This window comes from Ranitomeya imitator, chromosome 5 (genome assembly GCF_032444005.1).
Source record: "Ranitomeya imitator isolate aRanImi1 chromosome 5, aRanImi1.pri, whole genome shotgun sequence".
Taxonomy (NCBI): domain Eukaryota; kingdom Metazoa; phylum Chordata; class Amphibia; order Anura; family Dendrobatidae; genus Ranitomeya; species Ranitomeya imitator.
Window position 1 is genome coordinate 190,368,463 of NC_091286.1, and position 15,074 is coordinate 190,383,536.

At 41.4% G+C, this 15,074-nt stretch overlaps 1 protein-coding gene across 2 annotated transcripts in view; it reads left to right on the forward strand.

Annotated features, from left to right (window-relative positions):
• Positions 1–15,074, forward strand: part of LYST (lysosomal trafficking regulator) — a 604,516-nt gene that overhangs the window by 201,993 nt on the left and 387,449 nt on the right. For both annotated transcript variants that reach the window (XM_069769439.1, XM_069769441.1), the window contains exons 10-12: positions 7,910–8,019; positions 8,222–8,615; positions 14,749–14,890. In XM_069769439.1, coding sequence (XP_069625540.1) covers positions 7,910–8,019; positions 8,222–8,615; positions 14,749–14,890 — 646 coding nt within the window. The remainder of the gene's footprint in view (positions 1–7,909; positions 8,020–8,221; positions 8,616–14,748; positions 14,891–15,074) is intronic.

Consider the following 15,074-nt stretch of genomic DNA (forward strand, 5'->3'; position numbering starts at 1 on the left):
GGCAGCCCTGGCTGACCAGCCTGACCAAAGAATTGAGACTGGCTTCCAGGATCGCTGAGCGGAGATGGAAGCGATCCCGCTCTGCCGACCATTTCACTGCATACAAGCAGTCCCTCGCCAGCTTCAAGTCCGCACTCACTGCCGCAAAGCAAACTTCTCATCTCTCATATCCTCCCTGTCTCACAACTCTATACAGCTTTTCAACACTTTCACTTCTCTACTCCGTTCCCCTGCACCCCCTCCCTCCCCTCTCACTTCTGCTGAAGACTTCGCCTCTTTCTTTAAATAGAAGATCGATACGATCAGAGAAAGCTTTGGCCCACAGCGCCCACTTAGCTGCTCACCCCTGCTCCTCCAAAACCAGCTTCTCCACCATGACAGAAGATCAGCTCTCCTCCCTCCTGTCAAGATCACACCTCACCACCTGCACGCTCGACCCGCTCCCATCCCACCTCATCCCTAACCTTTCCAAGGTCTTCATCCCAACCCTAACGCACCTCTTCAACCTCTCACTCACAACAGGTGTCTTCCCCTTATGCTTCAAGCATGCCAAGATCAGACCTATCCTCTGTGTCTAGCTATCGCCCGATATCTCTTCTCCATTATGCCTTCAAATTGCTGGAGCAACACGTCCATCTTGAACTGTCCTTCCACCTCTCTTCCTGCTCCCTCTTTGATCGGTTACAATCTGGCGCCCGTTCCCATCACTCAACTGAAACTGCCCTAACTAAAGTCACCAATGACCTACTAACTGCCAGGAGCAAGCAACACTACTCTGTCCACCTCCTGTACCTGTCTTCTGCCTTTGACACTGTGGACCACTCCCTTCTGCTACAAATCCTCTCATCTCTTGGCATCACAGACTTGGCCCTTTCCTGGATCTCGTCATATCTGACAGACCTAACATTCAGTGTCTCCCTCCCCCACACCATCTCCTCACTTCGCCCCTTGTCAGTCGGTGTTCCTCAAGGCTCTGTTCTAGGACCCCTACTCTTCTCCATCTACACCTTCGGCCTGGGACAGCTCATAGAATCCCACGGTATGCAGTACCATCTCTACGCCGATGACAGACAGATCTACCTATCCGGACCTGACCTCACCTCCTTACTTACGAAAATCCCACACTGTCTGTCTGCTATTTCAGCCTTCTTTTCTGCTCGCTTTCTACAACTGAACATGGACAAAACAGAATTCATCATCTTTCCCCCATCTCACTCTCTCCTCCACCACACCTATCCATCAATGTCAATGGCTGCTCACTTTCCCCAGTCTCACATGTCCAGTGCCTCGGGGTGATCCTCGACTCTGCCCTCTCTTTCAAGCCACATATCCAAGCCCTTGCCTCCTCCTGCCGTCTCAAACTCAAAAATATTTCCCGGATCCGCGCATTCCTTGACCGCGACACCACAAAAACACTAGTGCATGCCCTTATCATCTCCCGCCTCGACTACTGCAACCTCCTACTCTAGACTCCCCTCTAGCACTCTGGCACTAATCCAATCCATCCTACACTCTGCTGCACGACTAATCTACCTGTCTCCCTGCTATTTCCCAGCCTCTCCCCTATGCCAAGCCCTTCACTGGCTTCCTATCGCCCAGAGACTCCAGTTCAAAACCCTCACAATGACATACAAAGCCATCCACAACCTATCTCCTCCATACATCTGTGACATGGTCTCCCGGTACCTACCTACACGCAACCTCCGATCCTCTCAATTCCTCCTTCTCTACTCCCTTCTCATCTCTTCTTCCCACAACCAACATCCAAGACTTCTCCCGTGTTTCCCCCATACTCTGGAACTCTCTACCCCAACACATCAGACTCTCGCCTACCATAGAAACCTTCAAAAAGAACCTGAAGACTCACCTCTTCCGACAAGCCTACAGCCTGCAGTGATCCTGAACCTACTGAACTGCCGCACAACCTGCACTACCCTCTCCTAGTGTATCATCACCCATCCCCTGCAGACTGTGAGCCCTCGCAGGCAGGGTCCTCCCTCCTTATGTACCCATGTGCCTTGTTTTTTGCTCATGTTTAATGTATTTGTCTATATTTGCCCTGTATTCACATGTAAAGTGCCATGGAATAAATGGTGCTATAAAAATGTATAATAATAATAATATTCTGTTGGATGGGGTTATAGTTTGTTTAGCCCCAAGAGTCTTCTTGGTCAGTCAGAATGTCTATCTGGTGCAATCTATCTTTTTTGATGTGGGTGCCTAATGCTGTGCAGTTTCATCTAAACATGTCCTTATGAGCTTCCGAGATAGTGGAAAAATTAGAGGTGGAACCCATGTTAACCTCAAAATAGTCAACAATTGATTTTTCCAGCTTGTCACTATACAGGGTGGGCCATTTATATGGATACACCTAAATAAAATGGGAATGGTTGGTCATATCAACTTTCTGTTTGTGGCACATTAGTATATGAGAGGTTAAAAACTTTTCAAAATGGGTGGTGACCATGGCGGCCATAATTAAGTCGGCCATTTTGGATCTAACTTTATTTTTTCTAATGGGAAGAGGGTGATGTGACACATCAAACTCATTGAGAACTTCACAAGAAAAACAATGGTGTACTTGGTTTTAACATAACTTTATTCTTTCATGAGCAAAAATAAACTTGGCACTCAAAATGATAAAGTAATAATAATAATCTTTATTTTTATATAGCGCTAACATATTCCGCAGCGATTTACAGTTTGCACACATTATCATTGCTTCCCCGACGGGGCTCACAATCTAAATTCCCTATCAGTATGTCTTTGGAATGTGGGGGGAAACCGGAGTACCCGGAGGAAACTCACGCAAACACGGAGAGAGCATACAAACTCTTTGCAGATGTTGTCCTTAGTGGGGTTTGAACCCAGGACTCCAGCGCTGCAAGGCTGCTGTGCTATGTGACCGCTCAGTACAGGAAGAAGCTGGGGCCGGGAAGCAGGGACGTGCAGGGACCGTGCCAGGAGAAGGTTAGTATAATTAGACAGCCCCCGCTCCCCCTCCCCTGCCGACCCCCAGGTATGAATTGAGTATAAGCCGAGAGGGGGACTTTCAGCCCAAAAAATGGGCTGAAAATCTCGGCTTATACTCGAGTATATACGGTAAGTTTGATATTTCTGTAATCGCCCCAACCCAAAGAATAAAGCCGCTTTATCATTTATACTGCACAGTGAACCGCACAAAAATAAGAACTATTCTTGTACTTCTGTCTATTTGTTCAGTCTACCTCCCAAAAATCGGAATGTGGCATGGCTCACATTTATTCTGCACTCTCTGCTAAGCGCTTACATAGTAACATAGTAACATAGTTAGTAAGGCCGAAAAAAAGACATTTGTCCATCCAGTTCAGCCTATATTCCATCATAATAAATCCCCAGATCTACGTCCTTCTACAGAACCTAATTGTATGATACAATATTGTTCTGCTCCAGGAAGACATCCAGGCCTCTCTTGAACCCCTCGACTGAGTTCGCCATCACCACCTCCTCAGGCAAGCAATTCCAGATTCTCACTGCCCTAACAGTAAAGAATCCTCTTCTATGTTGGTGGAAAAACCTTCTCTCCTCCAGACGCAAAGAATGCCCCCTTGTGCCCGTCACCTTCCTTGGTATAAACAGATCCTCAGCGAGATATTTGTATTGTCCCCTTATATACTTATACATGGTTATTAGATCGCCCCTCAGTCGTCTTTTTTCTAGACTAAATAATCCTAATTTCGCTAATCTATCTGGGTATTGTAGTTCTCCCATCCCCTTTATTAATTTTGTTGCCCTCCTTTGTACTCTCTCTAGTTCCATTATATCCTTCCTGAGCACCGGTGCCCAAAACTGGACACAGTACTCCATGTGCGGTCTAACTAGGGATTTGTACAGAGGCAGTATAATGCTCTCATCATGTGTATCCAGACCTCTTTTAATGCACCCCATGATCCTGTTTGCCTTGGCAGCTGCTGCCTGGCACTGGCTGCTCCAGGTAAGTTTATCATTAACTAGGATCCCCAAGTCCTTCTCCCTGTCAGATTTACCCAGTGGTTTCCCGTTCAGTGTGTAATGGTGATATTGATTCCTTCTTCCCATGTGTATAACCTTACATTTATCATTGTTAAACCTCATCTGCCACCTTTCAGCCCAAGTTTCCAACTTATCCAGATCCATCTGCAGCAGAATACTATCTTCTCTTGTATTAACTGCTTTACATAGTTTTGTATCATCTGCAAATATCGATATTTTACTGTGTAAACCTTCTATCATTAATGAATATGTTGAAGAGAACAGGTCCCAATACTGACCCCTGCGGTACCCCACTGGTCACAGCGACCCAGTTAGAGACTATACCATTTATAACCACCCTCTGCTTACGTCGGGGTGTACATGTAAATACACAAAACCGCGATTCAGACAAAACCCCAGATGGAACCACTCAGTTATGCAGCAGATGGAGTCACTTTGGACTGGTCTGTGTTCTGGCGGTGTCCCATCATTTTAGGCTTTTTTTAGTGCACAAGTATGGGTGACCACAGATTTGTGCATGCCTAAAACAATGGAGACCACCTTACCGGACGCCAAACGAAGTACAAAGTATCTCCATCTGCCTCATTGTGGTGGGTGGTCCCGTTGGGGGTTTCGTCTGAATGACCTTTTTGTGGGATTTACACTGAAGCTCCAACGTAAGTCCTCAGCCTCAGCGTAGAACACAAGCATGTAATCCAGCCTTATTATGGAAGTAATCTAAAAATATTATGTTTCCCAAAATGTTACCAATAAAAATCCTAATTTATGCTGCACAAAACCAGCCCCCACTCAGCTTTGTCATCTGTCAATGGAAATTTATAGGAGGTTAAAACGTTACTGCTAGAACTTAGACTCTGAAAAAGTGACATGGCTCCCGCCCCCTCAAATAAAATCCAGTGAATTCTGCGCTCCCAAATCCAAATGCCTTCTGTCTAAACTACAGTAAGCGACCACATGTCTGGCATTATGATAGTGGATAGAAGGCACTTAATTTACGGGTGAATATCGCCAGAAGCACAAGCTGGGCACAATGTATTGGGCCACTACAATATCTGTGCTAGACTGGCAGATTTGTAATTCTCCAGAAATAAAAGCCTGGCGTGGATTTTATAAAATAGTAATTTCAACCTTAGATGAATTCATTGAGATGTGCAGTTTCTACAATGATGTTTTCTGCTTTTCTGGCACCTTCGGGGCTCCGAAAATGTTGCCCACAAACTATTCTAGCAAATATGTGCTCCAAAAGCCAAATAGCGCTCCTTCCTTCTCAGCCTTGACGTGTCGCCAAACGGTAATTTCTGACAACATATAGGGCAGCACCGCGTTCAGCAAAAATTGCGCAATACATTTTGGTGTCCAGTTTCACCTATTAACCCTTGTGTATCTGACAAATTTGCAGCAAATACAAAAATTACATTTTTACCACTAAAATCTCATATTTCCACGTCTCAATGTCCATGAGGGGTCTAGTTTCCAAAATGGGGTCACTTATGGAGATTTTCTGCTGTTTTCAAATGTCAGGGGCTCTTCAAATGCAACATGGCATTCACAATCCATCCCAGGCAAATTGCGCTTTTTCCTCAATGGCGCTTTTTCCTTTCCCAGCCCTGCCATGTGCCCAAGCAAAAGTTTTTAACCACATATGGGGCATAGTTGCATTTGGGACAAATTGCGCAACAAATTATGAAATCCATTTTCTCCTATTATCCATTATGAAAATTACAAATTTGTGGCTAAAACAACATCAAATTCTGTGTAGTACCTGTGGGGTCAAAATGCTCACTAAGACCATGGATAAAGTCCTTGAGGGATGTAGTTTCCAAAATGGTGTCACTTGTGTATTTTTTTCACTGTTTAGGCACATCAGGGGTCTCCAAATACGACATGACGTCCGATCTTGATTCCAGTCATTTTTGTGTTCAAAAAGTAAAGCGGTGCCACTTCCCTTCCGAGATCTGTCGTGAGACTAAACAGTAGATATCCCCCATATATGGGGTATCGGCATACTCAGGAGAAATTGCACAACACATTTTAGGGTCCATTTTCTACTGTTACCCTTGTAAAACTAGCAAATTTGGAGCTACAGTTAATTTTTTGTGAAAAAAAGTTAAATGTTCATTTTTTCCTTCCACATTCATAATTCCTGTGAAGCACCGGAAGGGTTAATAAACTTCTTGAATATGGTTTTTGACGGCTATGAGGGGTGCTTTTTTAGAATGGTGTCACTTTTGGGTATTTTCTGAAATATAAGCCCCTCAAAGTCACTTCAAAAGTGATGTGGTCCCTAAAAAAAAAATAGTTTTGTAAATTTTGTTTGAAAAATGAGAAATCGCTGGTCAACTTGTAACTCTTCTAACTTCCTGACTAAAAAAATTATGTTTCAAAAATTGTGCTGATATAACATAGACATTTGGAATTGCTATTTATTAACTATTTTGTGTGACATAACTCTATGACTTAAGGGCATAAAAATTAAAAGTTTGAAAATTTTCCAAATTTTCGCCAAATTTCCTTTTTTTTTTTTTTGCAAACGCAATTTATATTGGACAAATTTTACCACTATCATGAAGTACAATATGTCATGAAATAACAGTCTCAGAATCAATAGGATCATTTGAAGCATTCCTTAGTTACCACCACATAGAATGACACTGGTCAGAATTGTAATATTTGGCCAGGTAAGTGGCAAAATCTTCTATCTGCACCCTCTATAAGGAGAATCCGTATAAAATATTGATGTTTTGTTATCCTACTCTGGTGTTCCTCCACAGAGAATCAACAACTCCCGAATTTATACTGGCGTTGTAGTTCAGCGGTGGGTTTCCAATATCATATCTTCTGGTCCTGCCTGGGGTTGACTAGATTCTGGAAAGAGATGAAAGTCTTAATATGTAAGGCTTCCTATGTGGAGGTTGGGCTGGATCCTGATATCTACCTACTAAATGTTTCTCATAGAGGGATGGGGAAAAACTTTCCTAGGTTATTATTGCATATATGAACTAAAGCTAGGTGTTTGATTGCTCTTCAATAGAAACAGGGCTCTCCTCCCTCTTACCAAAATGTATTAAATAGAATAGCTGACTTCCGTAGGATGGAATATATGACGGCCTTGATAAATGCGAGAATGGACAGATTTTAAGTTGTCTAGGCCGCCTGGGACTATTTTTAGGCTCAAAATAACAGTTAGGTTTTATGTTCCATCGGACTCTTGTGTCTTCCCTCCCTTCCCTCATTGTGTGTGTGTCTTTTTATGTGTCTTTTTATGTGTTGCTTTTTTGGCTAGTATTCTGTTATGAATTCGAGGGTGGAGTTGGTTCAATATGATTCAAACATTTTATAGTCTGGTTATTTAGTGTTCATATCACATCACCAACAGGATAATTGCATTTTTCACCTTGTAGATGCTTGGTGATACAAAGTGCTGCCGGGAACATGCACTATCTGGTTGTCCGCTCCTGTTCGGGTTTCATGCTTTAGGTTTTTCTGAGAGAGTAGAATCCAAGAGCTTTTATGGAATTCTATACTTGCTCAGCACTAGACTGTTTCTCTCCATGGTGGTGGCCTGAAACCTGGTTCATGATGATGGCTGCTCAGAGACAGGATACAGTGTAGCGGCTCACCTGTATTCTATATAGTCTCTATATTTCTGTGCTCTGTATACTTCATCTATTAGTTAATTTCGGGGTATATGGGGGGATGATGTTCACTTTACCCCAGAGGTGAATGTAATGCTGTCTTTAGCTGTCAGTGTGACGCTGCGCTGATGCTTTATAGGATTGATAGCAGAGCTTACACGTATAATACGTAGCGTGAGCTGAATTGTACGTTTACAGTATTGCTACAGAGTGGGGAAAAGCCTTGTCAAGCGCTGTTTAATAAACATGTTCCTTCCTTTCAGAATGTCATGAAGTATTGATCAACATTTTGGTTACATTAATGGGCCATAGTATAAATTCAGAAGAGCTTGCCCTCCTGTTGCATTGTTTCTTGGAAAATTCTTTGCCGAATGTGAGTATACCATGAATTTAATATAAAATATTGATGGCTTTGCCTTAGAGAATGTTATTACCATGTAAATTGGGATAGTTAAACCAATATAGCACTTAGCAGTTTACATTTCTGTGAGTGTAATGTATTGTGATATCTTAGTAATGTGAATTTTATAAGTGCCTTATTTTACTCCCAAATGTATGTTCTTTTATTGTTTTAGGAAATCCTATTAGAAGGAGTCCTCAAGATTACTGAAGCCAACACTGGCATGATACCCCTGAAACACGTGACTTTTCCTCTGCAGCAGAACTTGTTAGGAGCAAACTGTGTTGCGCACAAATCTTCTGGCTTTACCCCTGGAAAATTACCAGCATTCTGCCGAAGAACAAAAACATGGCAAAATAAAGATCTTCATTGTGATCAGGTGGCCTGTCCCTGGCATATCGCACCTATCCATTTACCTTTGGTTGGTCAGAATTGTTGGCCACATATGTCGGATGGATTTAGTCTTACGCTGTGGTTGAAACTGGAGTGCAGTCAAGACTCAGAAAGGCTGATCAGACGGAAGCAAACAAAGAGAAAAAAGAGGTTTCCTTTTCAAGCCCAAAGTACAGGTATATATTTTGCTTGAAACCCAAATTTATATTAGAAAAAATGACCTATTAAAGACCAGGCACTTTTTTAATTAACCCCTTTCTGACATATGACGTACTATCTCGTCGAGGTGGTGTTGGCCCGTATGACCACAGACGGGATAGTACGTCATATGCGATCAGCCGCCAACTGACTATCGCAGCTGACTTCCGGCACTATGTGCCAGAAGCGGTCACGGACCGCCCCTGGCACATTAACCCCCGAAACATTGCGATCAAACATGATCAAGGTGTTCTGGCGGTATACGGAAGCATCGCTCATGGAGGGGGCTCCCTGCGTGCTTCCCTGAGACCCTCGGAGCAACGTGATGTGATCGCGTTGCTTCGAGGGTCTCCTACCTCCTTCTCCCTGCAGGCCCCGGATCCAAAATGGCCGCGGGGCTACATCCGGGTCCTGCAAGGAGGTGGCTTACCAGCGCCTGCTCAGCCTGCAGCCTGCAGCCCTGCATGTCAGATCGCTGATCTGAGACAGTGCTGTGCAAAGTGTCAAATCAGCGATCTGACCCTATAACATTATGCCCCCCTGGGGCAATGTTATAGTGTAAAAAAAAATATTCAGATGGGTAAAAAAAAGAATTCCTAAATAAACAAAAAAAATATTGTTCCTATAAATACATTTCTTTATCTAAATAATTAAAAAAAGCAATAAAAGTACACATATTTAGTATCGCCGCGTGCGTAACAACCCCACCTATAAAATTGTCCCACTAGTTACCCCTTCAATGAACGCGGTAAAAGAAAAAAAAAAAACGAGGCAAAAAACAATGCTTCATTATCATTACGCCAAACAAAAAGTGGAATAACACGCGATCAAAAATACAGATATAAATAACCATGGTACCAATGAACACGTCATCTTGTCCCACAAAAAAACGAGCCGTGATACAGCGTCATCAAAGAAAAAACAAAAACATTATAGTCCTCAGAATAAAACAATGCAAAAATAATTATTTTTTATATAAAATAGTATTATAGTATAAAAGCGCCAAAACATAAAAATAGATATAAATTAGGTATCGCTGTAATTGTACTGACCTGAAGAATAAAACTGCTTTATCAATTTTACGAAACGTGGAACGGTATAAAGGCCACCCCCCCCCCCCAAAAAAAAAAAAAAAAAAAAAAGAAAATCTTGAATAGCTGGCTTTTGGTCATTCTGCCTCACAAAAATCAGAATAAAAAGCGATCAAAAAATGTCACATGCCCAAAAATGGTGCCAATAAAATCGTCAACTTGTCCCGCAAAAAGCAAGACCTCACATGACTCTGTGGACCAAAGTATGGAAAAATGGAAAAAGCTTCTTTTAGTGTGTGACAGCTGCCAATCATGCAAAAACCCGCTATAAAAGTAAATAAAACCCCCCTTCATCACCCCCTTAGTTAGGGAAAAATAATAATATTAAAAAAATGTATATATTTCCATTTTCCCATTAGGATTAGGGATAGGGTTAGGGTTGGGGCTAGGGTTAGGGTTTTTTTTTTTTGTAATCTTGCCTGAAGAAGGAGCCTCTGTGCTCTGAAAGCTTGCAATCATATTATTTTCTGGTTAGCCAATAAAGGTATCACTCCTAGAATACTTCTGTCATCATTGGGCAGAAAAATATTCACATTGATTTTAAGGGCTAACACGGTACCACAATACAATTTGTTATTGTACGTCAGGTGAAAACAATAAAAGGCTATTATTTATTTGCTCCTGTGTGTAGCTATTGCTGTTCTATATTTATTGTACCCTCTGCTGTTTTGATTTACTCTTAGACCATCCACTGAATATGCCATGTGCTGCTGTTCTAAAACCTCAGTCAATTTCTGAATTTTTTTGTACTTAAATATCTGAGTAATTTTACCTTTGAAACAAATAAAAATCAATAACTAGAGGCAACTTCTCAACAGCACTGAAAAATCAAAAGAACAGGTGATGCCATAACAAGTATGCAACAGCATTATCTACATACAGGACCTTTTTTAAAGGGAATCTGTCACCCCCAAAATCATACATGAGCTGCGGCCACCGGCATCAGGGGCTTATCTACAGCATTCTGTTATGCTGTAGATAAGCCCCTAATGTAACCTGAAAGATGAGAAATAAAGGTTAGATTATACTCACCCAGGAATGGTCCGGGTCTGATGGGCGTCGCGATCTGATCCAGCGCCTCCTATCTTCTTACGATGACATCCTCTTCTTGTCTTCTTGCCACGGCTCCGGCGTACTTTATCTGCCCTGTTGAGGGCAGAGCAAAGTACTGCAGTGCGCAGGGTCGGGAAAGGTCAGAGAGACCCTGTGCCTGCTCACTGCAGTACTTTGCTCTGCCCTCAATAGGGCAGACAAAGTACGCCTGCGCCAGAGCCGTGGTAAGAGGACAAGAAGAGGACGTCATCTGATGAAGATGGGAGGCGCTGGACCGGACCGTGATGCCCATCGGACCCGGACTGCGATGCCCATCGGACCCGGATCGCCCCTGGGAGAGTATAATATAACCTTTATTTCTCATCTTTCAGGTTACATCGGGGGCTTATCTACAGCATTACAGAATGCTGTAGATAAGCCCTTGATGCCGTGGCCGCAGCTCATGTACGATTTTCGGGGTGACAAACTCCCTTAAATATTTCCCTATTGTCTATATATAGCCCTTATGGAAAGGTGTCTTTCACAAAGTTTACTTGTTTTTTTTTAAGGGAATCTTTTAGCCCTTTTAAGCCATGGCCATTTTCTGTTTCTTCTTTTTCGTTTTTTCCTCCCCTTCTTCAAAGAGTCATAACTTTTTTATATTTCTATAAATATAGCCGTATGAGGGATTGTTTATTGCGGGACGAGTTGTATTTCTGAATGGCAGCATTGATTTTACCATATAGTGTATTGGAAAAGAAAACAAAAATTCAAAGTGTGGTGAAATTGCAAAAAAGTGCAATTCCACAATTTGTTTTTTGGCTATTTTAAATTACCATGTTCACTATATGGTAAAACTTACCTAGCAGTATGATTCCCCAGGTCAGTATGAGTTCGAAGATACCAAACATGTATAGTTTATTTTTTTTATTTAACGGGTGAAATGTGTATGAAAAAAAGTTATTGCGTTTGTTTCCATTTTCCGAGACCTGTAGCTTTTTTATTTCTTGGGCTGATTGATGGCTTATTTTTTACACCCTGAGTGAGGTTTTTATTGATACAAATTTGACATAGATGCAAAGTTTTATTCACCTCTTATTGCATTTTATTTCAATGTTGCGTCAGACAAAATAATGTAATTCTCTCCATACTAGTTTTTTCACATTACGCAGTTTACCAGTCTGGCTAATTTAGTTTATAGTTTAATAGATTGGATACTTCTAAATGCAGCAATACCAAATATGTGTTGTTGTTTTCTTCTATTTTCAATGGAGCAAAAGGAGGTGATTTGAACTTATTTTTTTCTTCATATTTTTAAAAACTTTTTTTTTAAACTTTTTACAGTGCTTAATAGTTATCTTAGGAGACTAGAAGTTGCGATCATCCGATCGCCCATGCTATACATAGCAGTTAGTGATGAGCGAGTATACTTGTTGCTCGGGTTTTCCCGAGCACGCTCGGGTGGTCTCCGAGTATTTGTTAGTGTTCGGAGATTAAGTTTTCATCTCCGCAGCTGAATGATTTACAGCTACTAGCCAGCTTGATTACATGTGAGGATTTCCTAGCAACCAGGCAACCCCCACGTGAACTAAGGCTGGGTAGTAGCTGTAAATCATTCAGCTGCGGCGATGAAAACTTAATCTACGAACACTAACAAATACTCGGAGATCACCCGAGCGTGCTCGGGAAAACCCGAGCAACGAGTACACTTGCTCATCAATAATAGCGGTGCTTCAGCTCTATGTATAGCAGAAATCATGATCTTCTGCAGACTGTCATGAACACTCACCGGCGCCACCCGGTCAAGTGACGGGCACTGATTGATGGGATTTGTGACTTACTTCTGGCTGGCACATGATTTAAATGGTTAACAGCCCCCGGTGGCGCTCCGATCCACCCGCGGCTGTTAAAGGCACATGACTGCTGATTAAATCAGCTGTTTTGTGTGAAAAAAGATGCGTCCTCAACGCCAGATCCCGCATCAAAGTTAGGGACGAGACATATGACGTAAACATACGTCATGTCGTCAAAGGGTTAAATCATAGGGCGCAATGTAACTAACAGTACTGTAGAACTGACATTTGTCTCATACCCAACACGTTAAGCAGCTGCAGCTCTTACAGCTCTTCTGTATTGCAGCAATATTGTAACCATAGAAGAAAATAAATCAAAACAAAGCACGTCACACAAGTTGTGAATGGGGGCCTAGTAGCCACATCAAAAAGAGTCACAAATGACAGAACAACTCCAAAAAGTACAATTCAATACTGAGAAAATGTAGTCAAAAAGGTCTGTTTTAAATATTATACAAAAAATCATTTTATTAAAGTATCATATAATAGCATTTAGTAACAGGAATCAATGAAACATGATAACTTAAAGAACAAAATAAATCATCATGGACTCGGATAAAGAGGTCTGGGGTCAGTACTAAATACTATATAAATCGGGGAGTCATATTCCTAAAAGTATAACATTTATATCCAAAGTTGCAGATATGGACAGATGTCATTAGAAGGTCCAGAAAAATTACTATACCATGACAAGTGTCAAACTGATTATAGCTATAAGTATATAGTAAAAAACTGCAATTTGAACCCACGGAATGACAACTGAACAAACTAAGATGTAAAATATTGATTCTTACCCATGTGGATCTTAGTAAGACACCAGACAGACAGCCTCAATGCACGTTTTGCGTGGGCTTACTCAGGGGGCCATGATGGTATGTGTGCCAGCATTGTCTTATATACACAGCTGTTCTGAATATGGATACAGATTGTGGCGCATGCCCGTCAGGGAGCCATCCTCATGGCAACCGTGACCCGCACGCGTCACACATCAGTTCCCAAAAGTGATGCTACGGACCGCAAGAGTCACGGGCATGCGCACATGTCCATGAAAGAGTCATCGCACAATCTATTAGGATGCGGATACATCTCATATGCCTTACTATGCAATTCCAAATTCAAAGAGTAAGTGATATATTCCCTAAATTGCAATTATGAGATAACTGGGGATAAAGTGGCTAGTGCAAATAGAGTGAGTGTAAATGACTGATGCTTCTGTAGTTAGCCACTAGTTGTATATAAAGCATCGCATAGTAAACATATCCATGGGATACAATATAAATACAATAATAAAGTAATACAAATATTTGAATAAACAATAATAGACGGACAATACTTTCAAAAGTGAAAAGAATATAAAGATTAGATAAATACAGCATGCAATATACATAGACAGTGAAGGAAATAAGGGGAAGAATGCAACTTAACATGATTAATGAATCACATATTATTGATTAAAGTGCATATATATCCCACGTAGAAATTCCCCATACATTTCGTTTAAAACATCAGTATATCCCTGCTTGACGTTTATATGTCACTTCTCAAATTGTAAGGCAGAGAATAGTGGATTTTCAGAGTTATTACACAGCTCTGCAGTGAGATCAGGAGAGCAGAGAGCGGCCATTACACATCACACTGGTATAGTCCCCCATCATGTAAAATAAGCTCTGGAGGCCCATAGTCCTGAATAGCTCATTTACATATAAGATAAATATGGATTTCTGTATAAGACTTTGGATCGCAGATATCAAGGTGTTATTTTATTCAGCTTCCTAGGACCTTTATGCCCATATAGATGGCTTAGGAGGGACCATCCTACTGACAGATTCCCTTTACAAAAGTATAACTTACCATCCTCTCCTTATTGTTGGGACATAGTTTTATTCTTGTATTCTTAATAGGAACTTAGTGTGTGCATTATAATATGTAGAACATGTCATGATGTAGGATACATAACAGACTAACAAGTTCATTACTGATGTTTGAAATTAAATTAGAAAAACATTTCTTCAGTGTTGATTCAGGCTTTCAGGACAATTTCAGAAGCATAATTGCCACAGATGCGCGAAGCACCATGTTTTAGTGCTTTCTAAGGATATGACTATTCTAAAAGTTTATGTTTGTATTTTATTCAGGAAGTGACAAGACCGTTGGAGCAGATTATTCCACTTCAGACAGACTTTTGGAAGATGGTTATATGCATGTTCTGTCCTTGGGCTCGAAGGTGCTCATGATGCAGATCTGGTTCAATGTGGCATCAGGTTGTTTTACTTTTAGGTAATCACTCTTACACTACTAAATTGTTACTTCCTTTAACACTGTAGTGAGTTACTAGCATAACATTTGTAATATAAGGTGAATAAGACAAATGATGTAAAGCAACATTAGTATGAGTGGAAGAATCTCTTTTTTCCTACATACTAGGACAACTACTCAATTGCAGGATGGTTGGGAGATAAGT